Genomic DNA, 24,683 nt, shown 5'->3' with positions numbered 1-24,683 from the left:
TTTGGCAAGGGGTTGTGTGCAGGCACGTATGACATCACAGTTAGCTCTTTAAATTAATGTCACCCAGCCTAAAATCCTTATTATCTCCAGCATTTTCCCCCACAAAACTGGGTATATTTTATTTTTCCTTCCATCTGTGGTATAGTTGTTATTGGTACTAATGGGAGTTACTCTTGTATAGGAAGTTAGATGAAACACTTTGACTTCTAGAGGCATAAATATCATGTGTGTGTCTGTTTTAGTGGCTGTAACATTTTCAGGCTTTTCCTTGAGAGAAAGCATTGGTAGATCCAGAAGTGACCAGGAGGAGAGGAGAGTGGATGATATAGCCTGTTTTTAATTAAAAACCTGCAGAAATCCAGATTAAAAAAAAAAAAAAAAGTGAAAAAACGCCAGTTATTCTTTCCCTATTTGCTTATTCTGGAAAATAAAAATAGGTGTCGGCTCATATGTTCTCATATCAATATGTTATCATCAACAGACAAGTCTATTCACTATTGTTTCAACTGAGTAAACAGTGTGTAAGGGTCAGCCCTGCTCACAGGTAATTGTTAGTGCGCAGACAGTCCTGTCAAGCGTGTTAGCTAAAAATACATCCCACACTGTCACTTTGCAAGGTGTTTGAAAATAATAGCCCCCACACAGCAAAACAGGACACGGGCTTGTGTACTGACCTTTTTCTTTGTTTAATTTGCTCAGAGGTTTAATTCCAGGGGACAAGTAATAATTGAATATGTCTAATAACTAAATGCTCATTTGGGACAAAATCCATCAAAATATAATTGGCATTTGGGGCTGATGAAAGGAAAATGACGTGGCTTCAGTGATGTGTCCTAAGAATATCTGATCACTTAATGTATAAATTGAAGCCTCTTCCCTAATATATATTAATTGCAGATACTTAAGGATTTCAGCATTTTTTTGTAGTGAACCGTTACCGGAGACCAACTGTTTTTGTTAATGCTACTCTGGGAAAGGCGGGGAAGGTTATTGGTCTGTCGTGCAATAATTTACTCCTCTTTGATATGCAAACGATCCACGGTGAATATAAAAAAATCCTATCAGACTCATTTCACAGTTCTTAACCACTTAGATTCTCTGGAGTCTATCGCCTCATTAGACCAGTGCTCTCCAAAGCTAGCATAATTAAAATCTTTAACAGTTTAGCAAAGTAAAGATGTTTGGCTGATCACGTTGAGATGATTATCTATCCATTGTATTCTAAATGACAAAAATAAATTAAATTTAGACCTTGGCATTTTTTATTATGTGTTTCAAATGAATATAATGCATACTGCCTTATTTTTTTTTTTTATTTCAATACCTTAGGTTGGGTGAGGTACATGCCTGTGAGAGCTGCTGCTGTACACTCAGAAAATGGCAGTTTTCCTTAGGATAGCTCCAGAGCTACAGCATGGTGAAACAATGAACAGTCACCCAAACGATGAGCTGGAAGCACACTCATGAGAAACCTCTTTAAAAACACACAGACACTGGCTTATTATTATTAATTATTTTCCCTGAATATTTGAGTGACGTGTCTCTACTGCTAATTTTTTCCCATGGCGTTCTCTGAAAGAGCACTGAAATAGTCTGTAGTGAGAGAAACTTGACTTGTTGGATCATGTCACAAACATCAGCTTTATCCAAAAGCATGATCTCAGCCTGAGCACATGGTTCGCCTTCCATTTGGCCCATTGGAGTTTGCAGTCTTCACTTGCATTAGTTACTGAATGTTGTCTCCCTAACCCTGGTGTCCACTTTGGCACATTTAAAAAAATACAAATTTTTATTGTTATTTTTTCTTGAAGCTTATTTTCTGTTTTCATTTTACTTTTGAATGGCTCATTAGCATCGATTTAAGAAATGACAGTAATAATAGTGTTACTTGTATAGAAAGTTATACAGTTTTTCGGTAGACACATCCATCAATTAAGTGAGCAGTTCGAGAAACCAAAATTAATGAGAAAGATAGGTGTGTTAATGAAATAATCATAGTATAATCAATTTGACTGTTAAAATTTGAAAAGCATTTCAGGAAGACAATATGAATTCATAATTTACGTCTAAAAGTGATTAATAAAAACTGTATTTAATAACAAAGCTATTTGTCATCATTTAAAACTTAAGCACAAAATTAGTCATGTTGTGGTTCATGTTGTCATAATAATAAAGCTGAGTATTTTTTTTCCTAAGACCTTCCTTGTTTTTATTAACAGGCTAGAAAGTAGTCACTTTCCTAAAAAAAAAAAAAGGCAAAAAAATTGTGGGAAAATACAGGAATTTAATTTCTTAGCTGAACATAGAATAGCCAATGGCCACCTTTGCTCTCAGCCTTGCTGTGGGCGTGGGGACGATTTTTGCCCAAGCAGGGACTCTGATGTAAAAATTGCAAAAAATTACAATATTTAACATGACGTTTGGTCTAGGTGTGGTGTTATGTGGATGTCTGTGCCCCACAGCCCGGATTTTGCATTCCATGAGTACTGCAGGTGTCACACCGGAGCGTAGCAGAGTCGTGCAGTGCAGTATTAGCATTTAGTTATTAAAAAAAAAAAAAATACATGCGCAAAAACACACACAGGCAAAACTAACACTAGGCTTTGTTTACTGACTCTTTGATTTAATTACTGTTTGAAGACGGCCGAATTAGCTGTTAATTGATTTAATTATCCAATTTGTTTGTTTCAGGCATGATTCCAACAGAACTGCAGCAGCTCTGGAAGGAAGTGACAAGCTCGCACACAGCGGAGGAGGCAGCCAGCAACAACCACAGCAGCCTGGACCTGTCCACCACCTGCGTCTCCTCCTCCGCGCCCTCCAAGACCTCCTTAATCATCAACCCACACGCCTCAACTAACGGACAGCTATCAGTCCACACTCCTAAACGGGAGAGGTAGGCGCCTGCGGGTTTTTTCCACCCTGAGCATCTGGGAGCAGCGTCCCGGAGCGATGGCGAAACGCTCGGGAGCGGTGGCCAAGCGCCTTGGCCTCAGTTTTGTCCTCCACGTCTTGCTCTGTCTGGTGTTGGCAAGGTTGAATAGAGTCTCCACTGGGCAGAATATGCTCCTTTTGTTCAGATCTTTATGGCTTGTTAATTGGATCAATGTGGGCACAATTAGCTAATTAGAAGTGCATTGGATAAGCGTATTGGGAAGTGTGAAGAAGCTGGGGTTTCTTTGAGTTTTGCATCACAGGTGGTGGTACTCTTGTTGTGTTTTGGGTTTACAGGCTGGAGGTGAGCAAGAAAATCTGTTGGTCAGTACAATCCCCATTTTTCTACCAAATTTTGGTGCCCTATCTCATCTAACATATTTGCCTTTTTGTATTCTGTATTACCTGCTTTCACATGACACAGTAGGCTTGAGTTCACCGGGTTTCTCTAAAACAAAGTGGCTTTTTCTCTTTTTTTTAAACTGCTGATAAAATTAGCTAACTGGTGTTGTTTGGCTTTTAAAAGTGTGAGTTAATTTATACTTGCATGGCTTGCATTGTTAAAAGAAATGGCTTAAATCAGGGGTTGTCTGTTGACGTGCTTCTCGGCGCGGGCTCTGCTTTATTCCAGAGGATGCTTTATTGCAGGTTTGTTTCTTTACACCCCCAGATTTCACTGAGGCGTGTCTAACAGCGTAACTTTTGCTTCTGGGGAGATAGACAGGCCCAGGCGCCGGGGCCGTGGGTGCCAGCGCCGGCTGTAGCCTCGGCGTCGCTGCCGGAGGAGGAGGAGGAGGAGGAGGAGGAGGAAGGGTCTCGAGGAGTGGGCGCAGTGGGGAGGGCAGTGCTCCTTTGCATTCAGGAGAGTCCCTTTGCCCATCTAGAAATGTTACAGCAGACACTAGTGAAAGCTGGATTTTATGGAAACTGATGGCTTTGTCTTTCCATCCTCCTTTCATTCATTAGAAAGAGGATAATGGAATTTTTAAGCCATAGAGTTTGTATTTCTGGTGGTCTGAAAGTAGATTGATAGGGAAGCTATATAAATACCTCTTATATCTTTCTGATATTAAGAAAATAGTGCTGCTGGGAATAGATAGATTTTAAAGGAGAGCACACCCACTGCTGGAAGAAGTGCTGTGTGTGTAAGGCATCCTTTATATACCCATTGCAAGGATGTGTGTGGGAATATCAGTGAATATGTTTATAATGCATGTAAGTGCCAAGGACGTGGTTTTCATGAAGACTTCCATGGGATACTAAAAAAAATTTGATGTTTATTAAACAATTAATTCCCTTTTTGCTGCATGTAGAACTGAACAAGATGGGTTTATGGCTTTTCAATAAATTTTTTATCTAGGTTTTTCTTAACTGAGTATATAAAGTAAAAACCCCATGCAGCAAGATGGATCTTTCACTGAATAGAGGCACATGCTGCCTGCTAATGGCAGTCTAAACCAGGCAGCAGATTCAGTTCAGTTTGAAATGCAATGGAAATACAGGAATCTGTTCTGAAGTAAGAATTTTCTCTGTGTATAATGTTGAGCAGACCTGGAAATCCTTGTGTCTGAGTCCTGTAATTGTGGCCTGGAGGCAGTTGGGATCTACAGACAAGGTGATACACATGCTCCTGTTAGTAAAGTTCCAGATTAATTAGGAAGGCATAAACATGCCGTGGTATTGTTTGAGATTGTCTTAGTTAAGAAGACTAAATCCTCAGTGCTGGAATCAATACCTGCGTTATGAAGCTTGCCTTATACTTTTCTTGCATATCTGTTGAATTCCCTGAAATATCAAAATACAAAATAGGTATATTTGGCAATACATATAAGAGAGCTACAGACTTTGCTTTGTCCTGCCTCTCTTTGGTACATGGAGGCTTTATGCCATCCATTTGCTGCAGTGATTGAATTACATGTTTATCCATAAGTAGAGCAGACTACAGGCAGGAGAATGCCTCCTGATGCACTTAAGGGTTTTGTTGCAGTCTCATCAGGCACCCTGGTGCCTGCCTGGATTTCATGTGACACAGAAACTCCTCTTGGTGAGATATTTTGCACTGGTTTCCTTTCTGAAAGGATATTTATCTACAGGCAGGGAGTTTGGGGTGAGGAGTAAGCAGAGAGGGAAGAGTTGCTGTGCTCTGCCATCACATACAGGTTTGAAAGCTCACAGAACGTGAAATTTTAGTGGGCTTGCAAAAGAGAGCACAGGCACAAGCAGGTGTTTAGTAATTTTTTGATTGCAAAGGTTAAGACTAGAAAAATGATGGGTCTGGTGGGAGCATGATTTTGCTGGACTGAGAATGAAGTCCGTGTGTGTTCTTGTACTCATCTGGTTCAGCACAACAAATCTAAGGAGACTTTTGAAGGCAGTCCCTAGCTCAGGCTCAGGTCAGATGGGGCTGTGGGTAGGGCTCACAAGGGAGGAATCAGCCCTTCCACCTCCCATCACATAAGTCACAGCCTGGGCTGGCCAGGGAAGGTTTTTGACTTGTGGATTTCCCCTCATTCCTACACCTTCTGTGCTAACCCTATGTTAGCTCTGGTCTGATACAAGCAAGAGCTATTTATTTAGATTTAACCAACAATAAAAAGCACATAGTAAAATCTGCAAGTGTCCTAACAGTTAAGCACAGCCACATCATAACGACTGCCCAGCAGCCATAAATAATCATATACAGGTAACATTAACTTTTAGGGTGTGCTGTAAAGCTGTTTTCAACCCCTTTCTCTTGGGCTTTTGAGAAGGAGTGGGCTGCAGGAGGCAAGTTGGTTATGTGGGAGTTACTATCATCACTGTCATCTCTGGCACATGTCACTGGGATAGTTCAGACTGTGTTTTAGGGGGTTCCTGATCCCACAGGTCAGGTTGTGAGGCTGCTCCAGACCTGCGAGACAGGAGGCACCTGTGTTAGAATCAGCAGGCGAGCAGCAGATCTGCTCTGTATCTTGGGTAAAAACACATTCTGGTTATAAACAAGGGGTTTAAAATAGCAGGAGCAGTAGTCATTGGCTGCCTGGCGTGCCCACGCGTCGCCGTGCCGCCAGCCCAGACTGGGGTTCTGCACAGGCTGCAGGGACACAGCTCTGGTGACACTGCCCACTGTGGGGCTGCTGTCCTTGGGGCCCAGTGGCAGCAAAATTTCTCCTTTGTGACTAAAAAGCAAACAGCAGATAGATGGCCAGAGTCACTCAGGATGTCCAAAAAACAAAAATACGTTCAAAAGCAGGAGGCACCCTCCATCCTGGGCCAGAGAACACGGTGGTGCTGCACTTGGTTTCTGCATGCTCTGTGTGTATGGCTTCCCTGAGAATGAAACAATTCCAGCTCTAAATAATGGGTTAATGCTTTCATTCATTTGGACTTTAAATGTATATTACATCTATGCTTTTGTCCCACATTTCGCCCAGTTTCTGTAAGTAGCAGCAGCAGCAGCTCTGGGGTTTGGTGCACAGCAATCTGTTAAGGAGATAAATAATCTGCTTTGGCATGACACTCCTACTCTCCTCTTTAATTTGTCTTACACAAGGAAAATTATAATTAAATCATTCAGGGTAAACCCTTGAGTGTAGAGAAGGAAAAAACACACTTTGGTAAAGATTGCCAATAGAGACCAACTTCCCTGTTGTGCCGTGCAGAGACATTTATCAATATTCAGCACTATTAAAGAGGGAACATTTCGTGTGATTTGTGAGGCGGATGCCAAAGCTCAAATCAAGGCTTGTTAAGATCCTTTCCCCATGCAATCATGGGCATTCAGCATCATTAGAATTCAGCACTGACTGTGTGTTTCATGCTTTGATTTTACTCAGACAATTTAATAATGTTTATTGTGCTGATTATATATATAAATTCACTCAATGCAATAAACATACCTCAGTCATCAGTACCCTAAGGGAAATACGTAGTTATAGATACTTGTATTCATTCAGGATAAGGGAAAGTGAGACCATCAACCAGCATGCAAACCTCTCATCATCTTATCAGCATTTGGGTTTCTTCAGTAACAAGCAGTTTTTCTCTACATAAGTAAATAAATAAATAACAGGAGTCAGTTAAGTACATCTGCTGTGCCTAGAAATGTCAGGGGCAGTACCCACTTTCCATCTTGTTCCACTGCATCTTATTTGGGAGAAACTTGATTATTTTCTTAAGAAAAGCACCAAAACAAAGCGGGGGATGCCTGGTCACTTCAGGTGGCTACTAACTGTAAAACCTGTTTAAGAGTTAACAGTGGGCATCCTGAAACCTGCATGCTTGGGAACATTCCCCACGTGGGTAGGTTTGGAAAACCAGAACAGTGCAGAATTCATCAGTGCTTTGCAGTGGGCAGAGATTGCTCCAGTTTGGGCTTGAACTGGGAGGTCTGGCGGTGCAGTGGAGCTGTTGAACACCTTGTGCTGGTCCCATCCCCTCGTACCATCCTGCAGTGACTGCAGCAGAGCCAGGATGGTGGAGGCTGTAGATAAACAAGTGAGTTAATGAAGGTCCAGACCTGTTAATTTAAGAAGTGCATCTGTTGTTTACCAGAAGTAAGGTGAAGAGTTGCAGTTAAAAGGCTTCGTGTCCAAGAGACCTTTCTCCATCTGCCAGCAGTCCCATCTCTTCCCTTCATTGCCTTTGACTCCACATATGCTTGAGTCTTGTCCTTCCACATAAGCAAGCAGCCATCTCATAGGAAAAATAGATGGGATAAACAAGGGGATTTTAAAATTGCTTTTTCTTGCCAGCATGGCAGGAGGACAGGGTCTGGAGAAGGCTCTGAAGGGAAGTGAGGAATGGCATGGCAGACCATTGATCTGCTGCTTAGGCCTAATGCCTCGTGTTTTACTGTTGTTATCTTCCATGCCAGCTGATCCTCCATCAAAATCCCAAGGCCCTTAGATGAGGGCATTAGGATTCAGCACAATTAAGAATTACAGACTTGGGTCCATTATTAATGCTTGGGATGAAACAGTTCAGCCTGCAGTCCATATGCTCCCAGGGTCCCATCCTCTCTTGGCCAGCCTCTCCACTCAGTCCCTGGCATTCATTCTGCACTGGTGCCAGCCTCGGATCTGCTCAGCCGTGTCAGCTCCCCTCAATTGCTCCCTGCAGCTGATTCTAGTTTATTATCCTTCACCATCAGCAGAGTTCTGTTGGATTAGGTTGCCTCAGATCCATTCTCCCTTAAGAAATAGGTGTTCCTGGGGCCTTTCCTCCCAAGAGGTATTTAGCTGCTCCATGTACTCAAACCCCATCATGACCTTGTGCTCTTACCCGTGGTCTGATCAGCTCAAGTGCCTCCATCCTTGCTGTGGAGCCAGGTTGGAGTGGGAGACTTGAGCCTGGATGCCCGGCTGGGTATCTGATAAACCATCCTCCTTTCCACATGGCTGCTGTCCTTCTCATTGCACCTGGAGTGGCTGTGGGGCTGCTTGGGCTGTTGGTGACGATGACACTGTGACAGCAGGGCCCCAGCCTGGCCATCTCCATTTACTCTGTGCAGGTACAGCCCAAAGTGTGTGCCCGTGTCCCATCCCTTGGCACTCACTCCCCTGCCAAAGAAATGCCACCAGTTACTGAGCAGGCTCCCCTCTGAGTCACTCTTCTGTAATCAGCTTTGAAAAAACACCGGCTGTGACTCAGACCTGGGGCTGTTAATCTTCAGTTTTAAGCCTTATCAGGCACTTTTTATTGTTCATGCTGTTCAGATGCGGGTGTGGAGCCTCCTGTGCGTTGCCCGCACCCACCGTCTGCCACGCTGCTAAATCAGTTGTACAATTCCACTTGCGCCTCACTCTGCCCAGGAGCTCCTTCATCACGCTTCTCAGGGAATTCCTGCACTAAACTAAAAGCAGCTTATTTTACTTGCTTTTCCCTACGAAAGATGCTAAGTTAACCAGCCTGTTTGATGTGGCCCCTGGCTGGAGGAGGGTGCTGGGTTTGATGCTTGGGAAGCTGCCCCGGCATCAGGGAGCTCCTGCACGCCAGCGCTTCACTTCTCTCTGGTCCTGTGTAATAACCATCAGTTGTACAACTCCAAACACTAAGCTAATGTATCAAAAAGCACTTAAAATAGATTGGGTGAGCCTTGGCAGACGCCTAACAGAACTCTTCCAAATTTTAGCATATGTATTGTTTTATTCCTCCATCTGGCCAACAGATCATTGTTTGATATCTGAGTGCTTTGCATATCTCCTCCCTTTTCTTGCAACTGAGATACTTACACGTGCATTTAATACAGCTTAATGCTATTTTTACATACCAGAGAAATAGCTGATGGCTTTCTGTTAATTGCATGCGCTTTGCAGTTAAACTTTTACTAAAACATTCCTGTCTAAATACTTAAAGTCCAATGAAAATTTGTCCTCTTTTATTAGAGGTGTTTATGTAGTACTCTTAAAAAGGGACCTGGTTTTCGTTTACTGCACTGTGGATTTCTGTTTCTTTTTATTTCCTCCTATGTGCAAGTTGTCCTTCCTCAGAATTGGTCAGGTCTGATTGTCCTGAAGAGCTGAGCAAGGAGCTGATAAAGAGCTGTGTTATTTTTTTAACATGCATAGCACAATGTGAGAACAGAAACACCCTTGAAAGGGCTGTAGAAGTAGAGGACTGAGGTGACTTCTGTGTGACTATTTTCTGTGCTGTTCAATAAAAATGGAGCAGTTAGCATGACAGCTGTTATATCATGTTATATCGTACTGCTAGGATATTGAGCAGCATTTAAAGTAAAACTCCACCATTAAGCTGTATAAACTTTATCCGTTTCACTGTGGTTTAATGGAAAAAAAATGAGTTTCTCAATAAAATGACATCATTTTTCCCAGGTTGTAATGTTCACTTTACAACTGTTTTTCTTTAATTCAATTTGTTTTACTTTACTTTTACTTGGCATCTTTTTTTTCTTGCAGTTTGGAGAGGGGGAAATCTCTTTCCGTAGAGCAGCTAGGTACTGCTCAAACCTCTCTTCCCTACTTTTCCCTTCTCCTCGCTCCCTCGGCATCTTGTGCTAATCTGGAGTTCTGTTTTTGTCAGGCAGACATGGCTGTATTTTCAAAGTAGTGAGATGCACATTTAAATTTGGTAATCAGGATTTGTGGCTCTACCTGCTGCACAGAGAGGGGTGGGGGAAGGAGCCCAAGGAAAATTCATATTGTACTGCTTGCTGCTGGAGCAACGTTTGTGAAATGCCATGGGGTGTTTTTCTGTGTAGCTGGTAGTGGTAAGGTAGGGGGCCTGTAATTTCTTCGGTGTGATCAGGAAAACATATGTATATTATGAAGTAGATTCTTGTCATTAAAAGGATGGTATAAGCCCAGGCAGGGAAACTGCTAATATGTGTTACAGCTTGTCATTTTGGGCTGCATGAATAAAGAGGAGAGCCGCTCCTTTGGGAGATGATCTCGGGAACTGAGAAACAGATCCGCTAGCCAGCAAATTCTTTTAAACTGTAATTTTCCTTTTTGTATATACTCAAAAATAACATCACGATGGGCCCTTAAATACCATTTCATACACAGAGCACAATTTCCACAGCACAGGTGGTGCTAATATAGGACAGTCCCCTAGGCACTTGTCGCCAGGAGTTGTACAGCTTGTTCAGTGTCTGCATCCATATGGCAATCTGTCCCATTCATAGAAAGACATTGTAGCTGTGCCTGTGGGTGCTGTGGTCAATGTAGTGTAAAAAGTAGATTTTAACTCTCGGCAACCTATGTTCTGCTGTTTGTTTTATTGTAGAATCCAATTTATAACGTGGGGGAAGAAAAATCAGCTCAGAGCAAATTCCAGAACAATCTGGCTGGCTGGGGTTTGTGTTTATTCTTGGAGCGCATGGTTAATCAGCAGGTGCACAGCCCTGCGCTCCGCGTGCTCTAATGAACAGTTTACAGGAAGTCTTGCTCGGAAGAAACATTTTCCTTGTTGTTTATACTGTGAATTAACTCAGAAGTTGCAAAGCTGTAAACGATGTTAGCTGGCCATGTATGTCATGCAAGTCTGTTCTGTACTTCTTGTCTTTTTCTGGCTTTCTTTCCTGCTGTTGCATCGTTTTCCCTGGGAGTAGGATGCTCAGACAGGACGCTGAGCTTCTCTGTGCTCTGAGAGGGGCAAATCATGGCAAAGAGCCCTCCCAAAAAGCAGGGTGAAGCTCTAGTGTTGCCCAGCAGTTCAGATCTAGCTGCATGAGTGTGGTTTGTGGCTGCTCTGCTACCTATCTGTTCAATGCCAAGTGTTGTTCTGATTTAGTGGGACTATTTGTTATGCCTTTTAGTAAACACAAACAAATAGACTGCCTAGCACCTGCAGCAGCATATGATATTTACACTACCTGTATGATTCAGCACGCTTCCCTGGGGAAGCAGGCTTGTGTCCTCTGGATTTTAGTGCTTTTTTAAACAGCATTCTTCCAGGGGGAGAGCATGCGGCAGAGAGAATGCAGTGCTCTAGCTGTATTTCTCCCTTGGAGTCATTATTTATCTTAATTATATTTTTATAAACATTTCCCCAAGGGCACTTTGCTGCTGCTGCAGGGGTGTGGGGTGGGCGAAGGCCCCCCCCAGCGAGCTGCCAGGCTGTGTGTGATGTGACAGTCACCTTCTGCGCAGGTTTTGTTGTGCCTGTGGGACAGGGGTGAAAAATACTGACGTGAATAATCCCTGTTAATCATATTTGTTGACGTATCACCGGTTTATATAAGAGTGGAAGACTTGCCTCAACTCTAAATGTAACAGAATAGAATTTGGTTGAACAAGTACAGATCTTGTTTCTCAGTGTTTTCTTTTACTATAAATTCAAATGTTACAACAGAATATAAATTACAGTAAAATAAGGTTGGCAAACAGGATCTTTTTACAAAGTGTGTATGTTCGTTGGTAATTTTACACCTCCATCTCGGTGAAGTCCAAGGTCTAATCCTGTGTTTTTATACTTGTGTGTGTTCTTAAAAGGGTTGCTGAATTGGGGCCAAAGCTTTGCCATTGCCACCTCCCTCTGCCATGCGAATTGGGTGTGTAAGAGGGATGGGATTGCTGTGCTGAAAGTCAGTGTTAAAAAAAAAAAAAACCAAGCTGAAAAAAAAAACCTGCAGAACATCCCCCCAGCCCCAAAAAACCCAAGAAAGTGGTTGGATCACATTTTTTTCCTAATTAAACTAAGATACTGAATCAATCCGTTTTAATCTGAATAAATTAGGAGACTGTTCGGAGAGGAATAAAATGAGATTTAGCAGGGATAAGTAGAAAGTAGCCCAGCTAGGAAATCAAAATTCCAAACTGCGGGTTTGACATGACACGTCAGCTGCTCAGCATTGGTTGTGTGGGAAATGGCTGAGGCATAATCGGGGTTGGGAAATTAAGGTGGGACACTCTGTGCCATGTCTTAGTCAAAAAGGTAAATGCAGTCATGGGAGGTATAAACATGCATGTTGCATCCGAGTCCTTTTTTTTTTTTCCTGTTCTACTTTATGCAGAACCAGTTAAACCACATTGAGTGTGATGTACAATTGGCCACTCTCTTGCAGAAAGGATAAAGGGAAGCTGGAGCAAATATAGAGGAGAGCAGCTAGCATGATAAAGAAGTTGGAGGGAATAGGCTATGAAGACAGATTAAAGGGAATTAAAGATCTACACCCTGGAAAAATAGAGGCTCTTGGAGGATATGATTATGGTATGTAAGTACATGTAGTGATGCTACAAAGAAGAAGAAGGAAAAAATTGTTCTCATTAGTTAGCAGTGCTGGAATTTAAAATCCAGCGTTTCAAATCGTGTGCGTCTGGGTATATTTGATGTACTTTTCACCACAGTACCTAGGCATAAGGTTGAAATAAAAAAATAAGAGTTTTAAATCATAGAGAAACTCATTAATTCAAATGCAGGAGTGGAATTTGTACTGGAGATAAGTGATGGATTTTTTGCAATGGGCATTTCTTTTAAATGCTCTAGAAATATATTTAATTTCTACAAGGAAGGGATGTAGGGCAGTGACTGTCCAGGCTCTGTGGCAGTTTTCCTGTAGGGCTGGAAGAGGGGTTGCCACTGGAAGGAGGATGTGTTAGAGTGCTGGAGGGTCGTAACGTTGATTAATAATCCAAACCATCAGTGGATAGATCAAAACCAGAAGATGATGCTTATAATTATCGAGTCTGGTTCTGCTCTTTGCAGTGGGGGTAGAAGGGAAGGGGAATGTCAGCCAGATTTTGTCTTAGTCTTGCTGCAGATTCTCCAGTGTTCTCCTTGCAGAACAGGAATTTAGGGAATAGTGCCACAAGAGGCATAAATGGGGGTCAGTGACTTGGGGTGTGCAGGTGGCCGCGTGTTAAAGCATCACTGCTGTTTTCCTTCTTATGCTACAGGAGTACACAAGTTAGGGCACACCAATCAGAAGAGAGGATTTCAGCCTGTGGGCTGCAGTTTTAACTTGATTTGTCTTAAATTGGTGTAGTCATTTAAAATGTAATATAACCTCTTGTTACTTCCAATAGGGCTTGATGTAAAACATGAGCAGCTTCTAGTCCTAGTTCTGGACTAAAGTAGTGAGGAAGAGGAGAAGTGCTCCTCTAAAAAGCATCCAAAAATTTGCAAGCCAGTTGTAGAAAGAGCTGTCACTGACCACTCACATCAAATTCCACCTCTCCTGCAGGCCCATGACCTTCTGTTAAGCTTTATCCAGTGATAGAGAGGCATCACCCTGCCTGGACAGCCCCCTGTTTAGATCACATATCTGCTTCCTGGGCCATTCCTGAGGCTTGGACAGGAGCATGAGTATCTAGAAGTTGGTTTTTGGGGTTTTCTTTAGTTATTGGTTGGGGTTTTTTTTAAATTCACAGTTTAGAGAGGAAAGAGATGCTGTGCCACCTTATTAAGAATTTGAAGGGATTTTCACCAGCAGAACTTCACTGCAAAACACATCTTTGCATCTTTGTTTGGTCGATTCTCTCATGAAGGCAGGAACCTGCACTTGAGTACAGTTTGTACGATGATTTAATCATTACTTCTTCCATTTCATTTTAAAATCAGATACAGTGAGTGTTTCTCGATCAGAAAATTGTGACTTTTTCAGCAGCCTTCTTCTTTCAGTGCCTTCTGATGAGCTTCAGAGCTCACGGGGCAGTCACAACTCTGGGAGAGCCGTGTTAGTTCCCAGGTGTGCGTCTCCTTCTCCTGTACAGGACCAAAATTGTGGCATTCTGCCTCAATGGCTGTGCCATTTAAATCAGAGAGAGGGGGAATGTGGCGTGAGACAGAGCCCCATGCGCTGCCTGGGCTGTACACGGATATCAGTTTCATGGCAGCTGGCAAAGATGAGGTCATTTCCCATTGACCCTGAGGAATAAAGTAAAATTAAAAAGGCAGTTCTGCACTTTCTGAGGGTGCTGCACTCCAGCTTCTTGCAGGAGGAAAGCGGGAGACGTGGTATTGATTTTTCAGCGTGCAGGTGGCTCGAGCATGTTCTGAACTCTGCTAGAACGTGAGCAGATGCTTCATAAATGTAAAAGAAAGTCGAGGATGCTTCTTTACATCACTGACTTCCCCCAGTGTTTTGGCAAAGATCATTGGCCCAAGCAGATGTGGAAGAAAGAGAGTGGAATTATGAAGTATGTCAGCATCATGAATATTTAAAATATGGTCCACTGTGTGGCAGAAGCACAGACACTGAGGCTTCTGCTTAGCTGGATTTTATATCTATCCATGACTTCCTAGCCAGTGGGTGTACAAACACAGTACCCAGTTCCACCCAGTTCCCAGTGGTTAATAAGTGGGGGTTGAATGAAGCCATTTAAATGGGGGGAGCTTTCATGCTGGGGGTTTGGTCACTGCTTTCCCCAACATGTTCCCATCTCACTTTGGGGTGTCATTTTCACTCTCCATCAGCACTTAGCTGTCTCTGGTGTCTCTGTCTCCTGTGCTGTTGTGTCCCAGAGTGTGGTTCTTCCAGGATGCTGTAGGACAGCAGGTGTTTTCCAAAAGATGAGTGGCTGGCAGGAGTGGGCTGTGCAAGTAGCAGCTTCAACAGCCATCCTTATAGGAATGGGAAGTGAAATTGCTACCAGACCCTCTGGAGATCCTTGGGGTTATGAGGCAATGTAGGGGGAAGAAGGAAGAGGTTAAATTTCCTCTGCTCTATCCAGCAAGCCCAGATGAGCTGTGGAAGTGCCTATCCCTTTTCCCTTCCCCTCTGAACTGGAAACAGAGCTGGAAGCGACAAAAAATAAGTAGACACTTACACAGTTTTCAGTCTCGTGTGTGGATTTTGTTATTCTCTTGTACGTCATGAATAAGTGACTTACGCAAGACATTTCACTTGCCAGAGTGTTCTTTGCTGTTGTTCAATGTAATAATGCATCACTGTTGCATTATTTGGATGTAATTCTATTGTATTAGCTATTTTTTATGCAAGTACCTTACAAAGAGAAAGAAACCCCACGTTTTCCTGAATTTACATCATTTATTCCTTCACTACTTTGAAAATTATGTCTTGTTATAAAATGATTTCCACTAACTGGTGTTGCATCACCAGTACCCGACCATGAATATGCATTCCTGGGAAGGAGAGGGTGACAGAAACAAACACCTACTCTAATGTGTCATTAGAAATCAAACAGACCTAAAACTTGCTTGTGCTTGCCAATGCTCAGATCTTCTAAAAGTCTGTCTCCGGCAGCGAGACCTAGGATGCATCCAGATTACAGAAGCTGTGCTTGCATGCAGGCGAAAAATCAGTGAACAGTTTCAGATTATAGGTTTGCATCATGCTCACAAAGCTGTTTATTTATGTACAGGATTAAAATCTTCTTTTTCCACCTCTATTTGCCCAAACAGAGTACTTAGACCAGTTCAACAGAGTTCTCCATTCATTTCCACTGGCTCTATCCTTTGTGCGTTACATCCGCCTCTGTATAAACGCGCTCTTTGTTTTGTTTTGAGGTGCTTCTTCAGGCTCTGTCAGGGAACAAGTGGCAATCTATAATATCTTCAAAAGTGGGATGGATAAAATAGCAGTAATCTGATACTGACACATAAAGGTCACCGAAAGGCACTGCTGAAACCCCCCCCCGAGCAGGATGGGAGTTGCTGCCTTCAGAATGGCACAGTGCCTGCAGAGGAGGCCGGCGTTTGTCTTCCAGGACTGAGGGGTTTTTTTCTCTTTGAAATGTCTTATTTTTGGTAAGTTGAAGTAGTTCCTCTGCTTGGTTGAATGGCAGTGGAAGCTCTGCGTAGGTGTTAAGCGTGTTACGCGTAGCATCGTGTTAGCAAAGTGACCTTTTAAGTTCCCATTTACAGTCAGCCCCAGCCTTTATGGTTATTGACAGCACGAGCCTTTTGACATCCTGAGCATCATTTAGAGTTTGATATTGTCTTGGTCATTCTGTCGTTTTCTTTGGACACAATACCAGGGTGTCACATCCTACATAGTTTGTCTTGTCTTGTGCAAGTTCCCTGGAAAGAAAAGAGATTTGCGCTTGGATTTAAAAAATAAATACAAATCTCGGTAGGGCTCTTTCCGTTGACTTGGCCATGGCCTTTAGGCTGTCACAGAGAAACTTTAAAAATCCCTGCTGGGGGTTTAAGCCATGTGACTCCTGTTGATATTATAATGAGATTTACAGTGCTTAAACACCACGGGGCACTGACTCCTTACTTGGCCATCACAAGTCCCAGTGTGTGGGTAACATGCACTGGGCAGATTCATATACTGCTCTTTTTTTTGTTTTGTTTTGTTTTGGTTTTTTTGTTCTTCCAAACACACTGAAATCATAACTCTCATATGTAGTCTTTATGGACTTTAATGGAGTGTTAGCATGAAAGCCTCCTTTCTCACCTTTTCTGAATTTTCAGAGGATGTTTGACCATATGCCTGTCTGGCTTGGGTGCATGGTGTTCTTCAACCATTCTGCCTCTTCCTTAGCTGAGAAAATGTGTGGTTTAGCATTTTTTTAGTTTCCTTGCAAATAATGCATCGGTTCCTCAGTTCTTTTAAAAACTTTACAGAGATTCTCCTCACTTGAGCATTTTTTAAAAGACTGATTCAGTTAAACCAGTCTAGTATTTGTATAGAGAGAAGGCCTTTTTAAGGCTCTTCACCTACTGTTGGTTTTTTTTAGGAAATTACCTTGCACATATATATATATATATATTTATGCTTGAAAGACTATTTGTAAACAGCCAAAAAAAGGATATTAATGAAATAATTAATTAGATTAATGTAAAACTCGTAACACCTTTCCTAGTCAGTATTTTACTTTTTAAATTATTTTTTCAATGTAAAATAATTTTTAAAAACACCTTCAGTAATCTTCAGTTTCTCATTGTGCTTAAAGTCAGAAGTGGCAGAATCTGGGCAGGAATTTCTCTTCCAGCTAGTTTGTGTTTGGGATGACATCTCAGGAGTGTATTTACAGGGATCTGGCTACCCGGTGCATCTGAAATAATACAGGAACACAGTTTTGTCAGAGACAGATAATATTACAGAAGAAGACTAAAACAGCATTTCCAGGTGTGAATAAAAGTAAAATGGCAAAAAGTAGGCATTTATCCATAACATTACCTGTACTCCAGGATGAAGTAACTCAACTCATAAAAGCCACACCTAGATGCTGGTATGTGTTCATATCCTTTGTGTATGTTTGAAGTCCATAATACAGCACAGACATACTGTAGCAAAAAGATTTGCCATGAAAAATACATACATGTGTGAGCATAAAATAGAGATTTCAATATTATTTTGACATTCTGCTTTTAAAGTCATCTAAGGTTATGGAGATTTGTTGCAAAAAATAATTCCTTTCCTTAGGAAGTTTCCATGCAGAAGTCGAATAAAGAAGATATTTTAGAATATGGTTCATCAGTGAGTGCAACAGATACATTTCCCTGAGCACCACATGGCCTGGATCAAAGCGTCTCATGACTTGGATCAGTGCAGCCAAATCATTACGTATTGATTGGAATCCCGCTGAAGGATTAACCCCTTAGTGCTCATATGAATTTTTTGCTTTAACCCTGCGTTGAGTAGTTAGGAGGCTCTGTGACGTTCCTGCCCAATTTTAGGCAAGGTTAATAGCCCCCACTAACCCGTCGTGCTGAGGAGTCCTTTGATTGCATGCCCCCTCTTCTTTATGGTGAATTTTGCATTGGAAAATACATCTCAAATCTTCTTTCTTGGGATGTAAGGGGGTCGTATTTGTGCAATGAAACAGACTTGTAAGAACAAGAGAAAAGAAAAAAAAAAAAACAGAAAAAAACCAACCCGGTAAATAAATAACATGGTGGGAAAGCCAAGGCTGCAAATTGGATGCTTTCCCTTTCTGTAGCCATGAGGAAAGCCTCAGGTCCGGCTGTGGTAGGGTGTAATGGGACACTGCTGTATGGAGATGACTTCTCGATGAAGTTGAACTGTAAATATGCAATGTTCATAAATTTTTTAGCAAAATATCAAGCAGGATATTAAGCAGGTCTGTCAAATGATTTCTCCCCCGTCCTTGTTAATTTAAATTCTTTACAAACCTCTTAATTAATGAATGAAATGTAGGAGGATAGCTAAGTAAGAATGACACATGTTCCACACTGCAAATGGTATTTAATTCTGTTTTGAAAAACCATGGGCAAGAGTCAGGCGGGTACCGTGAGATGTTGGGGATGCTTCAGGATCTGGTGTTCGCTTCTCTTTAGGAGTCTTTGTGAGGGTGAATTGTTATGGTCCCTTCAGCTCACAGCACTTGTTCTCTCTTTTCTTTCTTCCCTCCAGTTTATCCCACGAGGAGCACTCACACAGCCACCCGCTGTACGGACACGGCGTATGCAAATGGCCGGGCTGTGAAGCAGTATGTGAAGACTTCCAGTCGTTCCTAAAGTAAGGATGGTTTTTTTGGCTTTTGCATTGTACAGAAAGCATGCCCTGAAATTTTGTGTGCTGTCACTCACCCTGGGCCTGATGCAAAGCCCATTGAAGTCAACAGAGAGCTCCCTTTCACTTCAGTGGCTTTTGGATCAGGCTCAAGAACGTTTTAACAGGGGATAGTAAATTAGCCCCATGGGGAAATTACAGTTTTGTTCAGTGTATTGCTGTAAAATAGTGTTTGCACTTCCGCAGCTTTTTTTTATTTTATTTTATTTAAATAATTTTTAAGTTGCAGTATCGATCATGTAAATAACAAAACCTTGTTTTAACCTTGATTTCACTTTAATTTAGAAATCTAGTCTTAAATTAACTCCATAATTGAACAGAGAATTGCAGAACATCACGTGAAATTTAATTTATGTCAAATAAGTAACTAATGAACAAAGTCTACACTACTAAAAATAAACTATAATTATATTAATTGGGCCCCTGCAGCTTGCTGCAGACCTTTTCCTTGCTGCCAAAGAACACAGTTTTACACGTTGCATAAACAGTGCATTCTGGACTAGTGTGTGGTAGTGCATGCATCCCGATGCAGGGAAGGACCTCAGAGCCCTAATAGCTTACACATGGCTGCTCCACAGCTAAACCGTCAACCTCACCCCTGTTCCCATCACAAAAGAGCTCTTTGTCTGGGCAGGATACCAGGTACACACATGCTGTGGGTGCATCCAGGTTGCTGAAGGTTTGTCCCTGATCTTTGCTCGAGTTCTGTGGCTGGTCAGTTGTAAGATCACTAAGGACAAGCCACTCAAGCAACGTTTGTGATTTAAATGCACAAAGGGACAAACTCTTCTCCCATTTAGAGTAGTCATCTCATGAAGTTAGTCCACATAAATACATGAGGTTCTTCAGGATGAATAAGTAGACTTACTCCCAAAAGGTTCAGCTGTACCTGCTGTTTCTGGGGCGGTTCCCTGGATTTTTATGTGAGGGAGGGAAGGGCAAAAGCAAGCAGAGGTTGTTTGTTGGGTGATATTAGATGATACAGGTAGGATTTTGCTCTCAGAACAGAATGGACCGGTTGTGGTTCCACTGCCAAAACCCTCCTGAGTTCATAGGAGCGGCGCTGGTCCTACTCTAAACATATGTTACAAGTGAGGAATGGTACAGTAATGAGAAGGTTCTCATTACAAGAGGATTACAAAATAAGAAGGTGCTAGTCATAAATTTCCATGAAGGGTGGCCTCATTCCTTGTAATTCATCCTGTTGTTCACTTAAGTGAAATAAATGCTAATCTCGCCATACTTGCCAGCTCATTCATATTCATATGCCATTCTATAGCATTTAGACCTTTAAAACAATTCTCATCTTTACTGCTGTAAGTGCAAGGGAAAGGTGCTGTGGTAGCCTCAGATAGTGGAATAAAGTGTGTGGTCACATATGGTCAGATTGTGTCACCTTTGCTTCCTGTGCTAGTCCCATGTTCCAGGTGAGAGCAGCTGCTTTCAGGGAGATGCCATAGGAATCTTGAGTGGTCTGCTTGAGGTGGCCATGCATAGAAAACACAGCTCTTAATCACAAGCATGGTTAGAGGCAGGGCTGGTTTTCTATATGGCATTTTGGAGATGTTTCAGTACATTATAACCCAGTCCACCTGGAGGAGATAAAGTGCAGCAATCAGTAGTTAGGAATAACCTGCAAACTGTCACTTGAAGCTGCTCCATCAGCTGCTCCATCAGTTCTAGTTTTTTCAGTCTAGTTTTTGCCTCCACTGAAAGCTTTCAACAGAAATATTTTGTGTGAGCTTCCTAAACTTACCATCTCGTGTAAATTTTTTCATTATCCAAATGTTGCAGTGTCCAGAGTCTTACTGTTCAGAGTGATACTTAACCCAGAACAAATGCAGAAATGGATGTCCCTGAGCAGTGGACTGACACTGTTGGAAGTGAATGTTGCTTCATAAAATACTGCAGCTTTCCGTGTCTCCTGTGAAGCATCCATCCTTAAATTATGTTGCCATTTATCAGAATTCATTACTCAATGAAAAGATAACAGGTAGATGGTTGAAGTTTCTTTCTGATACTTGTGTAATCTGTGACACTCTTTCAGTGGCCCCCTCAAGAGAAAAACTCTTGTTTACCAATTGAAATACAGCCTGTGTATCGAGTATTGCTTAATTTCACTTACCTTGTGAAAAGGCAAAGAGAAGTTGTATGTGGAATGAAGGCCCTGTATGCCAATAAAATGATTCTTCAGTTAAGGGAGAAAAAAGGACTCGCAGGTCTAAAACATGGTTCATTTCTTTTCCTCCTGAGGAAGAAATATCATAACTGTTGGTAAATCAAAACCAGAGATTTGACACTCTTCTGTGATCGTTCTGTAGTGTTTGTTCCCAAGGTGAGGTACACCACAGGGCCCTTGATTTCAAAGATAAATACTGTACAAATAACGATCCTAGTTGTCTTTCACTCACAGCCAACAGGAGGATGCTTATCAGAACCAGCAGATACACGGGCTATTGTGCACATTTATTTCCCTATTTCTTTTTGAAATAAGTTGCAGCTTTCGTGTCGTTGTGTTGCGTTTCTTTTTTGAATCCATCAGCCATTGGTTATCATGCGATTCGGTATCAGGCAGAGCTAACTGATAGCAGCAGGGGCTGCTGCTCTGCCTAATGAAACAGCAGCACCCTGCATGCTCCAGAGCACTCCCCGAGCCTAAAAACAAAAACAAGTCCACTCTCAGGGCGGTGACCCGGTGGCCTCTGCCAGGCTGCAGGGAGCAAGGTGAGGGCTGGAGGGTGCACACGTGTCTGGCCTGTTAACCAGGGCCGCTCTCGCAGGCGGGAAAGGAGCAATTAGCAGCGCAGAGCGACTTTCCTGCAAAATTGACTGTATCCTTGATTTCATTTGCATGTGTTTAAAGACCGTGGAACATAGGAATATATACCCCTTATACAGCAAGTTGTTCAGGAAATCCCGGCTGGAGGGAGGGTGGTTTATTCAGCAGGGTAGCCAGGGCAAAAACTTCAGAAGACTGAATAGGGTTTTATTATTCCTCACCCCTCCCTTTTTTTTTTTTTTTTTTTTCCTATAATTTGATTGTGGGTTAGACGTGCTTAATCCTGGCTGTACCATTTTAAAATCAATTCTGTTTTTTAAAATAAAGGACATAGACCTTTGGAGAAATGTGGCAGTCCCGTGTTGCAGTGATGCCGGTAATCTGCTTCATGTGCATTTAACTTTGATGAAACGAAGGGGAGTTTATGTGAAAGAAACTACTAAGTGCACTCTGTAATGTTTTCACAAGTGTTTTTATCATGGTAACATCTTGTTTACTTTAGTTGCCTGCCTAAAACTACTTGGAACATGTTAAGAAAACATTTCGAGAAAGCTTCTACAAAGAGGCTTTTGTTTAGCAGCAACTGTGAGACTGCTCGGCTCACAAAGGTGTTAACTTTCAACCCCTTAAGCACTTCCACATGAAATTCCAGCAACTATGTTTGTGGTTTTGGAAAAACAAAGTGTATATTAAAGAAACCAGGTATATGCTAATACATGTTGAAGTAGGCCGGAAATCATAAATTGTTTCAAAGGCATTAATTGCGCTCGTTTTGCGTGGCAGAGCGTTCTGCACCGAAATCATCCGCACGGCGCGGACTTTTTAATCGCACGGGCAGCGAGAGGCTGGGCTGTGGCCGGGTGTTTCAGGTTTCCGTAGGGCCGGCGGCACCGTCCCCCGGGCAGGGGGAAGCTGCGGGGATGCGGGCCCGTCCCGGGCGGGGGACGCGGCCGCGCCCGCCGGCAGCCGCCGGGGCCGGGGCCGGCCCGGTGCCGCTCCGGGGCCCGGGGCCCGGGGCCGGCTCCCGCTGCTGCCACGGCCTCCCGAGCCAGCCCCGGGCAGGGCAGGGGGCTCGGGACCCCCGCGGCGGCGGCGGCCGGGGTGGCCCAAATCCCACAGTGCCCTCTAGTGCTCCCGGGAATGCTGCCGGGAGCGGGAGAGGCACCGGCAGCATCCCCGGGAGCAGCGGCATCCCCGACGCGGCCCCGCTCCTGCCCCTCCCGGGCGGGCGAGCAGCCGGCCAGCTCCAAATAACCCCTTGAATTCCTATTTCATTGTTTCCAATTGATTTTTTAAAATGGTTTTAATTTTGATTATTTATTCTATTATTTGAATTGTTCTTTTTCTTATTTTTGTAATTCTTATGATGTATTTTATCATGTGTGTATTAATAGTCATTAACAATTGTCATTAGGTCATTATTTATTCTAATATTTTTATTTACTTCAGTATTGTAATTTTATTTCTATTTTTTTCATACATGCTTTACACACACACGCATATATATATATATATATATATATATATATATATATATATATATATGAAATACTTCTGCTGATGGGACATGTGTAGCGAGGTCCATCGCCTTGCATTATCCCCTTTTCTCCTCTCTTAAAGGTGCACTTAGTTTATGTTTCCCATTACAATTTCCGGTGTGTAATCAGAAAGCATTCCTTAAAAGACAGGGATCATCTTTGTTTCATACTTTTATTGACACTGTCTACCATATTACTGCGATGTCTAAATGGTAAAATTTATTATTAGCAATAGTGTCACAAAAGTCTGAGACAGCGATTTTCCTTTCAATAAAAGTAGTTAAAAACCTTTTAGAAAATCCATAATTTTGATTGCTGGTACTTCATAAATGTATAACTGGTACTTTTTAGCTGTCTCTTTAGGGAAAAATGAGTTTTATCACCTGCAGTACCTGGGTTAATGAAATTGTGTGTTGGAATTTAGCCAGAATGAAAGATGAGATCATTTGGTGGCACTAATATTGGCAACAGGTCTCATAAAATGTTCGACTCTTTTTAGAGAATTATCATTAGGGCTTTTTCTTTTTTTGAGCATGGGGGAGAGATTCGAGTTATTTGTCATTTTTGAAGTTTCTGTGGTTTGAAGATTTTTGTCTGCTGTAATATCCCAAACCCAGTGACCTAAAAGCCTTCACCAAGGCCAAGAGAAACACAACAGTGTCCATCAGTGCCTAGTAAAGGAATTTACTTGCTTCAGATTTCAGCTCCAGTTCCTGTTTCAGCCCTTTAAAAATCACGACTCTCAGCTCAAATTTGAAATAACGCTGCTTCTTTCTCATGGTCCTCTGTGTTTGATTGTTTGTGGATATTAGCTGTCCAGGAAATCCCATACTTAGAGATATAAATCCAAAATGATCTTGTTTTTCCGCAGCCAGCCCAGGATGTATTAGACAGTTATGATGATTTGTTAATTTTTGTGACCTGTATTTATTTTATGTGTGCTGTGTGCTTTTAAAGGAGGGAATCAGCTGTCGAAATAGGCTACTTTTGTCAAAAGGGAGGCTCTTGACTCCTGCCTTTTAAGCCTTTGCTTTCTTTACTTCTGGAGGATTCTGCGTGTGCACCTCCATATGGTGGTAAACAAGGGCTGCATTGTGCCCTGACATATAAGCTTAAACCCAACCCTGTTATTGAAGAATCTTTTGAGATGTGTGAGCTGGGATTCTTGAAGGGCTGTCAGCCTTGGGTGTCGGTTTGAAATGTGCCTTGAATGTATAACTCTGCTTTCATTTTAATAGTGCAATATTTTTTTTTTCTAATGTAATATTAATCGTCACCCATTTGTAGTGAAATTTCTTCCTCGTGTCTCAATGGAAAATAATTAGATTAAATGTATTAAGCAAGAGAAGGTTAAAAAGAAAACTGGATAGAGATATCCTGAAAACAAATAATAAACCCACACTTCTACCTGTGATTCCGTTACATCCTCCGGAATAGGATTTATTTAGACCCACTGCTGCTTCTGCACTTACTTTCAAGACGCTGTGTAGGAGACACTGCCAGTTTTTGATGTCTCAACTTGTGATGGTTACACGGATAATAGAAA

The 24,683-nt window shown here is 42.2% G+C and overlaps 1 protein-coding gene across 29 annotated transcripts in view; it reads left to right on the top strand.

The window, feature by feature from the left end:
* The window catches only part of FOXP1 (forkhead box P1), a 379,700-nt gene that overhangs the window by 313,997 nt on the left and 41,020 nt on the right, over positions 1-24,683 (top strand). For all 29 annotated transcript variants that reach the window (XR_011003135.1, XR_011003136.1, XM_068202259.1 and 26 more), the window contains 2 exons: positions 2,692-2,896; positions 18,662-18,766. Coding sequence is in view for 27 of the 29 variants with exons in the window: in XM_068202259.1 (XP_068058360.1) it covers positions 2,692-2,896; positions 18,662-18,766 (310 nt within the window). In the remaining 2 variants the exon portion in view is untranslated. The remainder of the gene's footprint in view (positions 1-2,691; positions 2,897-18,661; positions 18,767-24,683) is intronic.

Source organism: Anomalospiza imberbis, chromosome 11, assembly GCF_031753505.1.
Source record: "Anomalospiza imberbis isolate Cuckoo-Finch-1a 21T00152 chromosome 11, ASM3175350v1, whole genome shotgun sequence".
NCBI classification, from domain to species: Eukaryota; Metazoa; Chordata; class Aves; order Passeriformes; family Viduidae; genus Anomalospiza; species Anomalospiza imberbis.
The sequence above is the reverse complement of the archived record's forward strand: the minus strand, read 5'-3'. Positions and strand labels throughout refer to the sequence as shown.